The following is a 12,645-nucleotide window of genomic DNA, read 5'->3' as shown; positions in this document are numbered from 1 at the left end:
ATGATATGCGGTTGACCGAAACCGAGATTTTACTGCAGAACAAATGTCACTCTGGAGTTCGTTTTTCTTGAAACAAAAAAGAAGCCTAAACATGTTTGGTTTTCTAACAGGATAAATAGCATTGCCCCTTTAAATTTACAATTTAAGCAAGTGATGAACTAATTTATGCGACCGGCACGTTAAAAAATGGATAGTATGTCACCTACAAAAGAAAGTCGAGTAACTATGCAACCATCAAAGGAAAAGGAAAGGTCACCAACCTATGCTCCAAGTCATCCTAGTTAGACAACCAGCCATATGTTCAGAATTCATAGAAGATGTGGCGAAACATATCGACTTCAGGTAATATGCTATAAGTCCTAATCATGTTTGACATCTGAGTCACTTCCTATGCCTGAGTTTCTCTATCTGGTACTACGATTATTCGACAATTCAATCCCCTAGGAAGCACCATCAACTTCTTCGAGATAGCATCTCTATCCATGTTATCCCCCTTGACGTGCATAACCATTTCTTCCAAAGCAGTCGCAGCCTTCAGCAAAGCCTTGACCACTGAAAACTCGTTAGAGGTTGCACAAAAAGTGCCAATTTCTATCTTCTTGAGCTGCGTACTGAAACACAGAGGCACCTCTCCCATCGATTCCGTATATGCCGAGTCCAATGCCTGAAACCACAATGGCTTTTCAGTTGCCTTGCCGGACGACAACGATTTCGAGTGTTGATAATGATGTCGTCACAAGTAAATCTTATGAGAAAAATCATTACCTCTGCAAATTCAAGGGTATGAATGTTGGGGGATCTTCTGAGAAGCATAAAAAATGCGGGATAATCTACTAAAGTGAAGTACTCCTCTGTCACTTTCAACTTGGTCATCATGCTGAGCACGGGAATTGCATCAAAGAGCTGAATCCTCCTCCCAAGATCCTAAAAGAAAAGCCAAATGATGTAAGTGTTCTTTAAATACTGACCTCAAAGTTCTTCAAAGGCTGCGACTATATCGACAGTAGGTACAAAATGCATGGAATTAGGCATACCTCGAGAAACACCTCAGAAAGAGTTAGGCTTTTCACACTAGATAGACTACCAAGAAGCTCATATGAGTTCTTGGCAACTAGATCAAATTTTACTCCTAGAGCAGGATGATCAGAAGTAGAAATCTCAACCTCGACAAGCTGATAGGCAGAGCGAAGGCAATATCTATTGATCAGCTCACCTCGATAAAATAAAGAAGTGAGACTAGTCCCATCTATTTCTATTTGGCGGTCATACGAGACACATTCCTCCAAGAAATCGCCATCATAATCATCAATTGACAACTTCATAAGCTTAGGAGCAGAGATGCTCACGGATTTCAGATTCATCCATTTGCAGTGCTTAATAGACAACTCCTCCAACAATGGTGAAGAGAACAAATTCCGGATTGAGCTATCATCCACAAATGTGACTCTCGTCAGACTTACGACCTTGAGACTTGAAAGACAAGCTGAAGAATGAGACCTAAGGATGCAAGACGAATTCAACTCAAACTTGTTCAGCGCTCCAGATCCAAATATGCGGCAAGGCAACGTGATTGGCTCATTATCTTGTAGGTTTAGAGAGAGCTCCACCAAGTCACCCCTTGCCGCAGCAGTAATCCATGCATTGATGCGGGGTGCATCACGACGTACCTTACATGAGAGAGAGAGAGCTCTTATGGATGACCTATCACGAAAAATAAAAGCTCTGTCGACAAAGTTCATGAAGAGGGACCTCTCACTGAAATCGCTTTCACAAAATTCAAGATTAGGAACTGAAGCCCAAAAATATTGCCATTTCTTTGACAATATGCTCGTTGTCACGACATCTTTCATAGGGAGGAAGGATAAGATGTGGTAAAGAACCGCATCAGGCAGATCGCAAAGCCAACTAGAATGAGTCACATGTTGGTTATCAGACAAGTTTTTGCATATAGCTTGAGCCACCACAGAAGTCGGCTCCATGGAATATACCAATTATGACCTACAACCTTAAACTGCCAATCAAGGGGCAAAATAAAAAGTTTTAGCAAATAACATTAATCAGCAGTCCATCAAGTCACGTATGTGCAAGACAGCAAAAGTTATCGGCAATCAAGCCATCAGCAAAGACACACGGAACGAAAAAAATGAAAAGAAAAACAATTCAGTAGGAGGATGACATTTCGTAAATATATACCGTCAGGCATCTCATCAAACAATTGGCAGATAAGATCAAGAACAAATGATTTTACGCCATTAAGGGATCAGCATTATAGCTGACAGCACAGGGAACATTATTGTTTACATTCACAGATTATGAAAGCAAACGTACGTACGACATTCCAAGAGAAACAACAACAAAACAAGACTTACTGCATGGGAGAAAATTAATGGAAACTAACGATTCACCTTCTAATCTCTCCCTCCCTCTGTGTGTGTGTGTGTGTGTGTAGGGTTTTAGGAACTTAAGAGGCCAAAGGGAGAGAAAGCAGATATTAGTTTCATTCCGATGATCAAGCAAATATATTATTCTGTTTGCTTGGCGCAAAAATATATTATTCTCTTTTATTTAAGGGTCATTTTCCACTTAATTAGGCCCCTCAAGTTTAAAGACAATCTGAAAATGCATCATATAGTTTCAGTTGCCTTTGTATGTTACCCTTGAAGTTTCCATATCCCTGAACTTTTCGGCGGGGGGGTGTTTTGATTCGCAATATAGAAACTAGGGATAGTAGCATTGACACAGGATATGGATTTAGGGGGTTTAACTTAAAATTGAGATTCTGATTCTTTCTTTTTCTTTTTCTTTTTTCCTCTTTTTCTTATTGGACAGAATAACGACAGAATAGAATTTGATTGAATACCAAAAATACATAAAATCCTTGAAATTATAATGATTCTATCACGATACCCAATCTTATGTACCAAGGTAGTACACGAGTTTTTTTTAGTCCTTTTAATATGAAAAATTCATTTTTATCCACAAATCTTTAAATTCGTAACAAATTTATCAGGTCAAAGCCAAAGTTTAGTAATTTGAAGGATCGCTGACGTATCCCTGAAGATTGACCTGTTTAATGACCCTCTCTATTAAACTAAACCAGCCAGCACAATTTAAAAGAAAAAAAGGGGGACTGGCTGCACTGCTTGAAGAAGAAGATGGGGAAGTGGTGGCTCCCGGGCCGGCAAGAACACCCCAAGACCAGGTCGCCGCGAAGAGAGAGAGTAGGGGAGATTCGAGGCGGTGGTGGCTCCCCAACTCTCTCTCTTCACAGATCCGGGGGAGATCAAAATCTTTCCACTCTCTCTCTTCGGGGCGATCTAGTCTGGGGGTGTTGGCCGGCGTCGGGAGCCACCACACCCTACCCCCAATCATCTTCTTCTTCCTTGAGAGAGAGAAGTTTGTTCTTCTCTTTCTTTTTTAAAATTCTTTTATCCACTTTATTTGGGTATTTTCTTTTTCAAATTATTTACCTACAATAAATAATAATTATATTTCAATATATATTATTTAAAAATATTTATTCTACAATTTTGAAATTAATATTATTTTAATTTTTTTTTACAATTCAAAGAATGCTTTGTTTTTATCGAATAATATTTATTTTACAATTTTTCTAAAAACAATTTTACAATATTTGACAATATTTTCTAATAGTTAATTCATTAAATTTGTAGTTTATTATATTTATTTTATTCTTTTTTAATTTTATATTGTTAAAAGATCAACTTCATTATTCTTATTTAGTTTTATTTTAAAAAATATATTTAATTTTATATTTTTAGTTATTTATTTATATTGTTTTGGTTATTTATTTGATCTTATAAATCATTTAACTTTATTTTAAATTTACTTTTTATTTTAAATTTAAAATAAATAATTATTTTATTTTTATATGACAACATATATATTTTTAAATTGACAATATTTATTTAAAATTATTTTATCATGAACTTTATTTGAAGTATTTATTTTCCGTTACGAGTTATTTAATCAACAAAATAAATTATACAAAAGGATAGGGAAAATGACCAAAATAATCATAAACTTTACACTTTTTCTATGTTTTATAACAAAATAATTTTTTTTTATATAAAAAATACACAAACTATCGATCCGCTATAAGTTTTACCACGTTGTTACGATCTCCATCAATTCTAATTGGGTGTGCTAACTTGGCATTGACGGTGACACATGGCGCACGGAGATTGTCTACGTAGGCAACTACACCTCTGAATCATTATAAATTTTTTTTTAAAAAAAAAAGGTAAAGGGGGAGGAAGAGAAGTCTCTGCACACACAACCACCCTCATCTTCTTCTCCCCTCCATCTCCTTTGTTCGACTGCACGCCTCTCTACCTCCAACCTCCACTTCTGGTAAGTCTCTGCACATACCTTCTCTACAATCATCCTCACCTCTGCCGCCTCCATCACCACAACCTCGACCATCCCCTCTTACATTCTCTACTTCTCCATTCCATCACCACCATCTTCCTTGACCTCCTTCGTTCCTCACCACATCACAGTCACTCCATCATAGCCATCACAACCATTCCCATCTCCTCACCCTTTTTCATCTACATCACCATTATCCTTTTCCTTTCCCCTCTTTAGTTCACCCTTTGCTCACAGCCTCCTTCCATCACCACCCTTCCATAACTTTCTTATTTTCTTTCCTCTTCGTCACCTTCCTCTGCCCACTACCGCCAACACCAATCATCCTCGTCTTCATCACATTCCTCTTCTCGAAACTCGCTGAGTTGTTGTTGTTGTGTTGCCGCTGTCTCCCTGCCACTGCAGAATCGCCGTTGTTCTTTCCTTCCACCACCATCCACTTCCATTACCATCATCTTCTTTTGTTTTGCTTTACACCATCACCATCACCATCCTCACTTTCCTTCTCCTCTATCACCCTTTGAGCTCTGCCGTTGCCGCTCCTCCCCCCACCTTCACGTTGCTACAGCTCCCATCCATCCTGAGCTATTGCTGCCTCCGCCGAACTCTCTGCGTTGTTGCTCTCCCGAAGCTGCTATTACCACTCCATCCCCTACCACTGTAGTGCCCTTGGACAACCCGTGTCGAGCTCGTTTCAAGGAGTTTCCAGGGTTCACGTGGCTCCTGCCATCCCCTTGCTTGCTGCTAAGATGCTGCTACAGTCGAGAAAGAGGCTCGGTGTAGAGACTTGTCGGAAGTGGAGGATCATCGGAGGCAGAGGGGCATGTAGTTGACCGAAGGAGATGGAGGGGAGAAGAAGATGAGGATGGTGGTGCATAGAATCTCTTTTTTTTTTTTTTTAATTTATAATGATTTTTAATAATAAAATTTATATGGGGCCTACATAGCCAATTTCCGTGCACCATGTGTCACTGTCAATGCCATGTCAGCACCTCCAGTTAGAATTGACAAAGACTATAACGGTATGATAAAACTTATAATGGATCGATAGTTTGTGTATTTTTTATAGAAAAAATTAATTTGTGATAAAACGTAGAAAAAGTGTTAAATTTGTGATTATTTGGGTCATTTTCCCAAAAGGATATATGAAGTATTTTGCTTGAACGATTAAAGAATAATCGTATTAGTCTATACATAACCTAATGACCCAAATAATCCCACATAACCTTCTCGTGTGGATGAGAAAAAATAGGTAAAGTTAGATAGTTATTTTTGTAAAATTACAATTAAATTATAACTTTAATTTAGTAGTTGTTATTGATTGAATTTATTTTTGTAAGAGTAGTGAAATTCAGACGGTAGTTTTTCTTCGTCGTTTATAATAGTAGGGACCAGTAAGGGCCTGTCTATGGTGAGGGATTTTTAATAATATCAGCATTTGTTTTTTTTCAAATATTATTGGTTTTCCCACTATTACAATGACTTAGAGTCGAGAAAATCTTAAATGGTCCTACCCATAGTGATTCTGGTAAGAAAGAACCAATAAGATTGTCACAGTTAAGAACAATTAAAGCAATTATTCGATGATTAACACTTATTTCTTTATCTGTTACAATTTCGTTGGTGTTTCCTCACTTCACAGGTCGAGGTTGGATCAACGAAGTATTTCTCTCTTTGTACTCATCCATACTAATAATACCAAAGAGGGAAGGAAGATTTTTGTCTCAGATTCAATTTCCTAAAATGCATATTGCAAATAATTTTAAAGAAAAGATTGTAGTCAGTAGATTGGACAATCGATGGGGATAAATTCGTCAATTCACCCTCTCACCACCCTTAACTTCCCACAATTTTCTCCAAACACTCCACTTTCTTTCTCAATTCCTTCTGAAATTCTAATTTTGCCCGTTTCTCTCCTGCCTAAAATAATTTAGTCATTTTCTTCATAAATTCAATTTATTTATTTATTTTATTATTGATAAATTTTAGATACAAGTAATTTTATATAATACTTTATGGTAAATCCCTTAATTAGTCATTTTCTTCATAAATTCAATTTATTTATTTATTTTATTATTGATAAATTTTAGATACAAGTGGAGGACCAATAATTTTATATAATACTTTATGGTAAACCCCTTAATTAAAGAATCAATAAATCAATAATTAAAAATTTGTTTTAACCGCGCGTAGAATGGGCACAACGTATGGTATAACTATTAAAAAGAACCATTTTGCCTTTTTTGTTCATGAATTGGCTATCATGAAGAATGGAATTACTTTCCACGAACATTGAAATCAGTAAGTCATTGTTTTCTTACACTTGATGAAAAAAATCAACGAATTTTCGAGATTTTGAAAAGCATTTAAACAAATTTTAAGTCATTTTATCATGTCGAATTGCTGTCCGTGACAAAAGCAAATTAAGCACCATGCAAATCGCACTGCTGTGTTTGCCATTTCCATGGCATAGGTATCTACTGACAAAAAGAAATTTGCAATTAGGATATAATTACTTCTCATGGTGAAGATAACTCAACCTAGAAGTCTTGCCACCTCCATTGAGAAGATAATTTCAAGTTGAACTCGTTAATAATGCCGAGTTATTATCCAAGCGAATTCAAAAGAAATTCAACATGAAATCTAAGATGCTTAGTTGGCATCCTAGTGGATAAGAAGAGAAATCCAATCTGAACACTCAAGCTGTGAACTGTCATCAACGTGGAAGGAAGACAAATCCAAATTGGACTAGTTATGCAAGTAGTTAGTATGCATGAGACAACTAAGATCATATCGATTCCACCTCCATAGGATATCTATATATATGTGTGACATTTGCTTGTTAAGATTATGCTAGAAATGCTGGATAATGTTAGAGCATCCCATCAAGAAGCATGCTTACAGGATAGATGTTATAGGGACGATAGAATTTATCGAATATAAGAGAAAGTCCTTAGTTCTCTACAGAAAACGACCACCCCTTAGGAGATAATTCTCCAAAGTATGCGAATAGAATCCATAGTGAAAGAGTTGTGCACTGAATAGAAGCCGAACAATGAAATTCGAATTCAGTCGCAGTTCTGGCACTAAACAGAGGAAGGGATTGGGCTGTAGGCAGATGCTGGGCTGGATCGTGCTTGGATTAGGCTGGGCCGAGAGGATCCAAAAGGATAGAAAGCACCGGGCTGAGATTGGGCCAGGTTGGGGAGTTCACGTGTCTCGGGTCCGGTTGAAATTCTGACCAGGACCGCTCCACCCAATCTGCCGTCCCTCTCCTCCAAAATTAGCGTTGAACTGGTTACTCGTTCCTTTCCCGCTGCCATAGCCAGAGCTCCGAGAGCTGTTGCTGCCTTGCCCATAACCGTAGCCGCCATGGCCACCGTAGAAACCACCGCCATGACCACGGTAGCCATTGCCACCGCCGTTCACTCCGTTTCCTTGCCTTCCCTTTGTTCTTCCCTTTGCCGCGATCTCCGTTCTTTCCGTGACCATCAGCATAATGGACTTCGATGGGAGGTGGTCCGAGAATTCCAGAGAGAGAAGCAAGGGAGCCGACTGTTGCTGCTGTGTTTGCTCGTGTACAACAGCATAGGATCGATGTTCATCGTGTCTCCCATGAGGAGTGAGGTGAGCTTATGATACTCATCGTCAGGGGTGGAGCCAAGATTTTCATCCAGGGGACAAAAATGTAGTACCTAAATAATTTTTTTCGGGGAGCAAAATACTAATTTTAAACGGAAAAACTCATAAATAAACATACTTTTAGAGTAAAATTTTAAAAAATTCAAAGTTCAGGGCGGCAATTGCCCCTACCAATACATTGGCTCTGCCCCTGCTCATCATTACCATTGTGTCTGATTTGGCTAAGATAAGAGGCTCCCATTGAGGTCCTAAGTCAGTGTAGACGATGGTTTACCTCTGCGGGAGTCTTAGGTTTCCCAATTTGTGCAAAATTGAGAACTTTCTTCTTGACATTATTGATAAATCACAGCATTGATTGTAAGCCCTTGCGGAGGTCACGCCATTGTTGTTCCAGGATATCTTCTTGGGCTGCTGTCTGCCCGAGGAATGCGGTTTCCAGAGAGTGCCAAGCCTCGCGGGATGTCTTGGCGAAGAGAATGGTGAAACTGATTTCTTCAGTCCTCGCAAGCATAATGCAGGTGAGTGGAAATTCGTCTCAGGATACCCACTGCATTTTCTCTAGGTTTTGTGAGATACTGCCATATGATCCTTTGATTATCTTGCTAGGTTCGGGTACTCGACCTTTAGCGTAGGGAAGGAGACCATAGGTCTCGAGTAAGGGGCTCATGATGTCCTTTCAGAACATGTAGTTTCAATTGGGAAGGTTGAGGGTTGAAGTAGAATAGATAGATTAGACTGATCAAGGTCGACTGTATAGATTACTCGGCCGTAAGCTCTGATACCATCAAAAGTTAGAGGATTTTAGCTGAAACCTCAACTTATCATTTGAGGTGTATTGAATGATATAGATCTTTACATGACGTGTATATGAAAAAAAATAATTACATGATTATAATACAGTGCCTATACAAGGAAAACTAGGATTTGAAATCATTATTTCCTCTATTACTTAGTATCCACAAAATCCTTGCATAGCAGATTTCCATTTTCTCCAAAGCAGTTGCACTCTCAGGCAATTGCCTTAAAATGGAAAGGTCTTTTTCGAGATTCTCTTTAGAGCGTAAGCAGACCGACATCTCTGTGAGCCCTGTCACGAAGCGCGAAGGCACCGGGTCCAAGGACCATCCATCTCCTCCGTTTTGCGAATAGTGGTCAAATCCCTAAAGTCAGCAGAACTCAACAGTTTATAAGGAGATTACTTAGAGCATATAAATCAAATGCTTTGGAAAGGACACTTTTATAAGAATATGCATATTACATCTGTAAGGATAAGCCTTCTTAGGTGAGGAGATATTCTAAGTATCATTAGAAGCACCCTAAAAGCCGAAGAATCTATGTCCCCTTCTATGGTCATAGTCGGTCATATTACTGAAGAGCCTCATCCCACGAGGATAGAATCAAGACTTTCACGTTACGGACAACTAATAAAAGCTGATACCCATGAGAGACAACTATATCTGTATCTAGATCATACGGATGGAACACATGAAATTCTGCCTCAACCAGCTGCAAGTTGCTGCCCAATATGCAATATTCATTGACGAACTCGCCCTTGTAAAGGAAGGACTTGAGGGAGGCTTCATTGATGTGTATTCGCGACGGTCATATGCAGAAACATCTTGATATGAAAAACTTTTCACCGTAGTGCTCTTCATCTGCATAATCATCAATAGACAATTGTTGGAACTTGGGGGCGGAAATGTGTACGCTGGTGAGTTTCCTCCACTTGCATCGCTTGATGGATGATGACTCAAGAGATGGACCGCAGAACAACCTTTGTACAGAATCCTCATCCACAAACATAACCTCACAAAGAGACAAGACCTTGAGGTTCGGGAGATAATCTGAAGACGGAAATATAAGGATACAGGACGACCCTGTTCGAAACTTTTTCAGAGCTTCACTCCTGAATATCGGGAAATCCAACAGATAAGGACTTCCAGAACTGCGGAGGTCCAGCCCAGGATCCTGCACATTGCATCTCAATGCAGTATTGATCCAGTTCATGATAAGAGACACATCTTCACATGAGAGAGAGTGCTCTTTGTGAAGATTCGCCACGAAGAGCAAGGGCTCTTCCCACAAAGTCCAGAAAGAGTGACCTCTCAGAGAAACTTGTCTTCTGTAATGCTCAGATCAGGGACAAAAGCCCACAGGTGCTTCCACATAGTCGACAACATGCTCGTTCTCACAGCATCCTCCAGTGGGAGGAAAGACAGGATATGCACAATGATCTCGAAAGGTAAATAAGAGAACCAATTGACTTCCCGTCTCCTATGCGGTGTGTTTGATTTAGCTTGGTGCAACATGGAACTTGCATCCATTGAGTAAACGATTTTCCACCTAGCATTTCAAAAGTGTCATGTAAGCAGGATAACGTCAATAAGTGATTACTCGGTGAAAGAAAGCTATTATCTCTTAATGTAAGGATCTGTTTAGCTAGCTAACGTAGGCAGTAGATCTACTGCATACTTGGTGAATATCTTCCCGGGTCGACTCCTGTCGAAAGACAGAATCACATCCGTCTTTGTTTGTCCCTAAGCCACTGTTTTTCTACTAGTACATTCAGAGAATTATTGAATATTGCTTTTCATGGTTAGACCCTCCATACATCTTCCCCGGCAACTTCAAGGCAACCAAAGCCGATTATCCATACATCAATACAATCGTTCTCTTCTCTAATTAAAGCAAAAATATTCTATATATCTTCCTATAAATAATTTACATCAATATCAGCAGTGGTATTCTTCATCTTCCAATTAATTAACAGCAATTCGATCTTTATTCAAAGCAATCCCAAATTAAAGGGGGGAAAAATAAGGCACAGTAACGGCCTGAAAATGTTTATACGTATAGATAACAAATTAGCCATCATCTCGTACCTTAACCGCATAGCCTAGAATATATCCGAGTAATTCTAGGACACATACAATCCTCTGTTAATCAATTATATTGTGAATTGTTACCAGAAAAGGAAAATGATGGTCTCGAAAATTAATTGATCGATATCACTCCTCAGCATCTAGTTCCCGTATCCCTAATCGGGCATTATAGACGGCAAGAATCGATAGTTGTTTATCTCTAGCTATAAGCGGGAGAAGCTGAAATGAAATAGCTATCATAGACAGAGAGAAAGAAAGAAAGAAAGACCAGATCAGTACCGATTGCTGTAACTCGATCAAGTGTGTAGCTCCATCTTGGAAGACAGCCCTTAAGAAATAACAGAGAGGGAAATTTTGAAATAATATTAAAAGATAGAGGGAAATTTTAGGCGCTTTTTTTTTTTTTTTATGGTAGGAAGGCGCTGTTGTTTTTTCGTAAATTTTTTTGGGTAATTAACATAAAGAAAGAAAGCCCATTAATCACGTTCCTAAACTAGTTTATATAAAATATCCGCTTACAAACTCCGTGCGTCACCTTCTGGCACGTCGTCGGCCAGGGCCTGCTAAGCGTTTCTTAGTTACTACCAGGAGCCCACTTGAGCGAACCATAGGGTGGATTATATTGAAAGGCAACCATCATCATGGTTATGTCTATATAGTGTGATCGATAAAAAAAACAGAAACTTCTGCTGATTGATACAAAACTGGAACTTCTGTTGATAGCCGGAAGTGCGGAGTGGAGATGGCAGTCAGCTGCATTCGTCCTTTGTTGGGCATTTTGGACCATCTTTGTTCCCAAATTTTTCATGAGATTTTACCTCTAATTCCTTTTACTAGGATTATTACTAATTTACACAGCCGACATGTTCAACTATACTATGCCATTTTTCAATAATCAGAAATTAGAAGAGGTAGGATACAAACTTCAGATAATATATCCTGAGAAAGCTATAGATCATAATCAAGTTTGACATCTGAGTTATTTCCACTCTCGAGCGAACCAGAACCAAGATCCTACAGCTATGTGACTGAGTTTCTCTTTTTGGGTACTGACACTATTCAACAATTCAATCCCCTAGGAAGCACCATATGTTTGAGACGGAGCAAAGCCTTGATTGTTGAAAACTTCTCGGAGGTCTTAGGAAAAGTGCCTATAACTATCTTCTTGAGCTGCGTATCGAAACACCGAGGCACGGTTCTCATCGATTCCATAAATGAGTCGAATGCCTGAAACCCCAACGACAACAATTTCAAGTGTTGATGACGATGTGAGCAGTAAATCTTTTGAGAAAAAAACACTATCTCTGCAAATTCAAGAGTTCTAAGATTACCATAGCATATTTTGGTAGTTTTTTGGTTTGGGATAACTCCGAACAGTGACAGTGGTTCGAGACGAACCTTTGGAATTGAAATAACCTGTTGAGCTCCATGCTGTTATATTAGTTATAGATGTATAATTGTTTTTTTTTTAATTTTATTTTTTTGCTAAGGATATACTTTAGACATCCAATTATTTTCTAGATGTGTTCAGCCTTTTATGTTACATAAACAGTTGCGATAGATTTTAAATAGAAGTTAGGATATGAAGAAGCATTTCACATTTAAAAAGAACCTGGGCTAGGCCGTGCACCATGCACAGCACCCCTTTCTCGTTATTATCCACAATTTACAAAATCAAGATAACATATCATAATAGCATTACTTAAGGATGTCAACAAATCGAACTAAA

General features: G+C 38.6%; 2 protein-coding genes across 4 annotated transcripts; one reads left to right on the top strand and one right to left on the bottom strand.

Annotated features, from left to right (window-relative positions):
- Nucleotides 1-388: 388 nt before the first annotated feature.
- LOC116204309 (F-box/LRR-repeat protein At3g26922-like) lies at nt 389-2,046 on the bottom strand. The gene is made up of 3 exons (XM_031536399.1): nt 1,035-2,046; nt 766-924; nt 389-664 (listed from the first exon to the last, which is right to left on the bottom strand). The coding sequence occupies exons 1-3, from the start codon at nt 1,977-1,979 to the stop codon at nt 389-391; spliced, it is 1,380 nt and encodes a 459-aa protein (XP_031392259.1). The 5' UTR covers nt 1,980-2,046.
- Nucleotides 2,047-7,277: 5,231 nt separating this feature from the next.
- LOC116202841 lies at nt 7,278-8,964 on the top strand. 3 transcript variants are annotated; one of them, XM_031534469.1, is made up of 3 exons: nt 7,292-8,019; nt 8,429-8,552; nt 8,641-8,964. In XM_031534469.1, the coding sequence occupies exons 1-3, from the start codon at nt 7,765-7,767 to the stop codon at nt 8,664-8,666; spliced, it is 405 nt and encodes a 134-aa protein (XP_031390329.1). In that variant the 5' UTR covers nt 7,292-7,764; the 3' UTR covers nt 8,667-8,964. The 3 variants fall into 3 exon arrangements, 2 of the variants coding, with proteins under 2 accessions (XP_031390329.1, XP_031390328.1); XR_004156158.1 differs by having other exon boundaries at nt 7,278-8,019; nt 8,384-8,964; XM_031534468.1 differs by having other exon boundaries at nt 7,295-8,019; nt 8,429-8,964.
- Nucleotides 8,965-12,645: the final 3,681 nt, after the last annotated feature.

Source organism: Punica granatum, chromosome 4, assembly GCF_007655135.1.
Source record: "Punica granatum isolate Tunisia-2019 chromosome 4, ASM765513v2, whole genome shotgun sequence".
Classification (NCBI taxonomy): domain Eukaryota; kingdom Viridiplantae; phylum Streptophyta; class Magnoliopsida; order Myrtales; family Lythraceae; genus Punica; species Punica granatum.
Note: the sequence above shows the minus strand (reverse complement) of the source record. Positions and strands in the feature narration are given on the sequence as shown.

What these genes read in the sequence shown, in the direction of transcription:
- LOC116204309 (XM_031536399.1), bottom strand. Translation starts at nt 1,979, where the DNA reads ATGGAGCCGACTTCTGTGGTGGCTCAAGCTATATGCAAAAACTTGTCT. An exon ending in TTTCTGAGGTGTTTCTCGAG is followed by an intron (nt 925 to 1,034) that starts GTATGCCTAATT and finishes CTTTTCTTTTAG; the next exon opens with GATCTTGGGAGGAGGATTCA. An exon ending in ATACCCTTGAATTTGCAGAG is followed by an intron (nt 665 to 765) that starts GTAATGATTTTT and finishes TTGTGGTTTCAG; the next exon opens with GCATTGGACTCGGCATATAC.
- LOC116202841 (XM_031534468.1), top strand. Translation starts at nt 7,765, where the DNA reads ATGGCCACCGTAGAAACCACCGCCATGACCACGGTAGCCATTGCCACC. An exon ending in TGTCTCCCATGAGGAGTGAG is followed by an intron (nt 8,020 to 8,428) that starts GTGAGCTTATGA and finishes TTGTTGTTCCAG; the next exon opens with GATATCTTCTTGGGCTGCTG.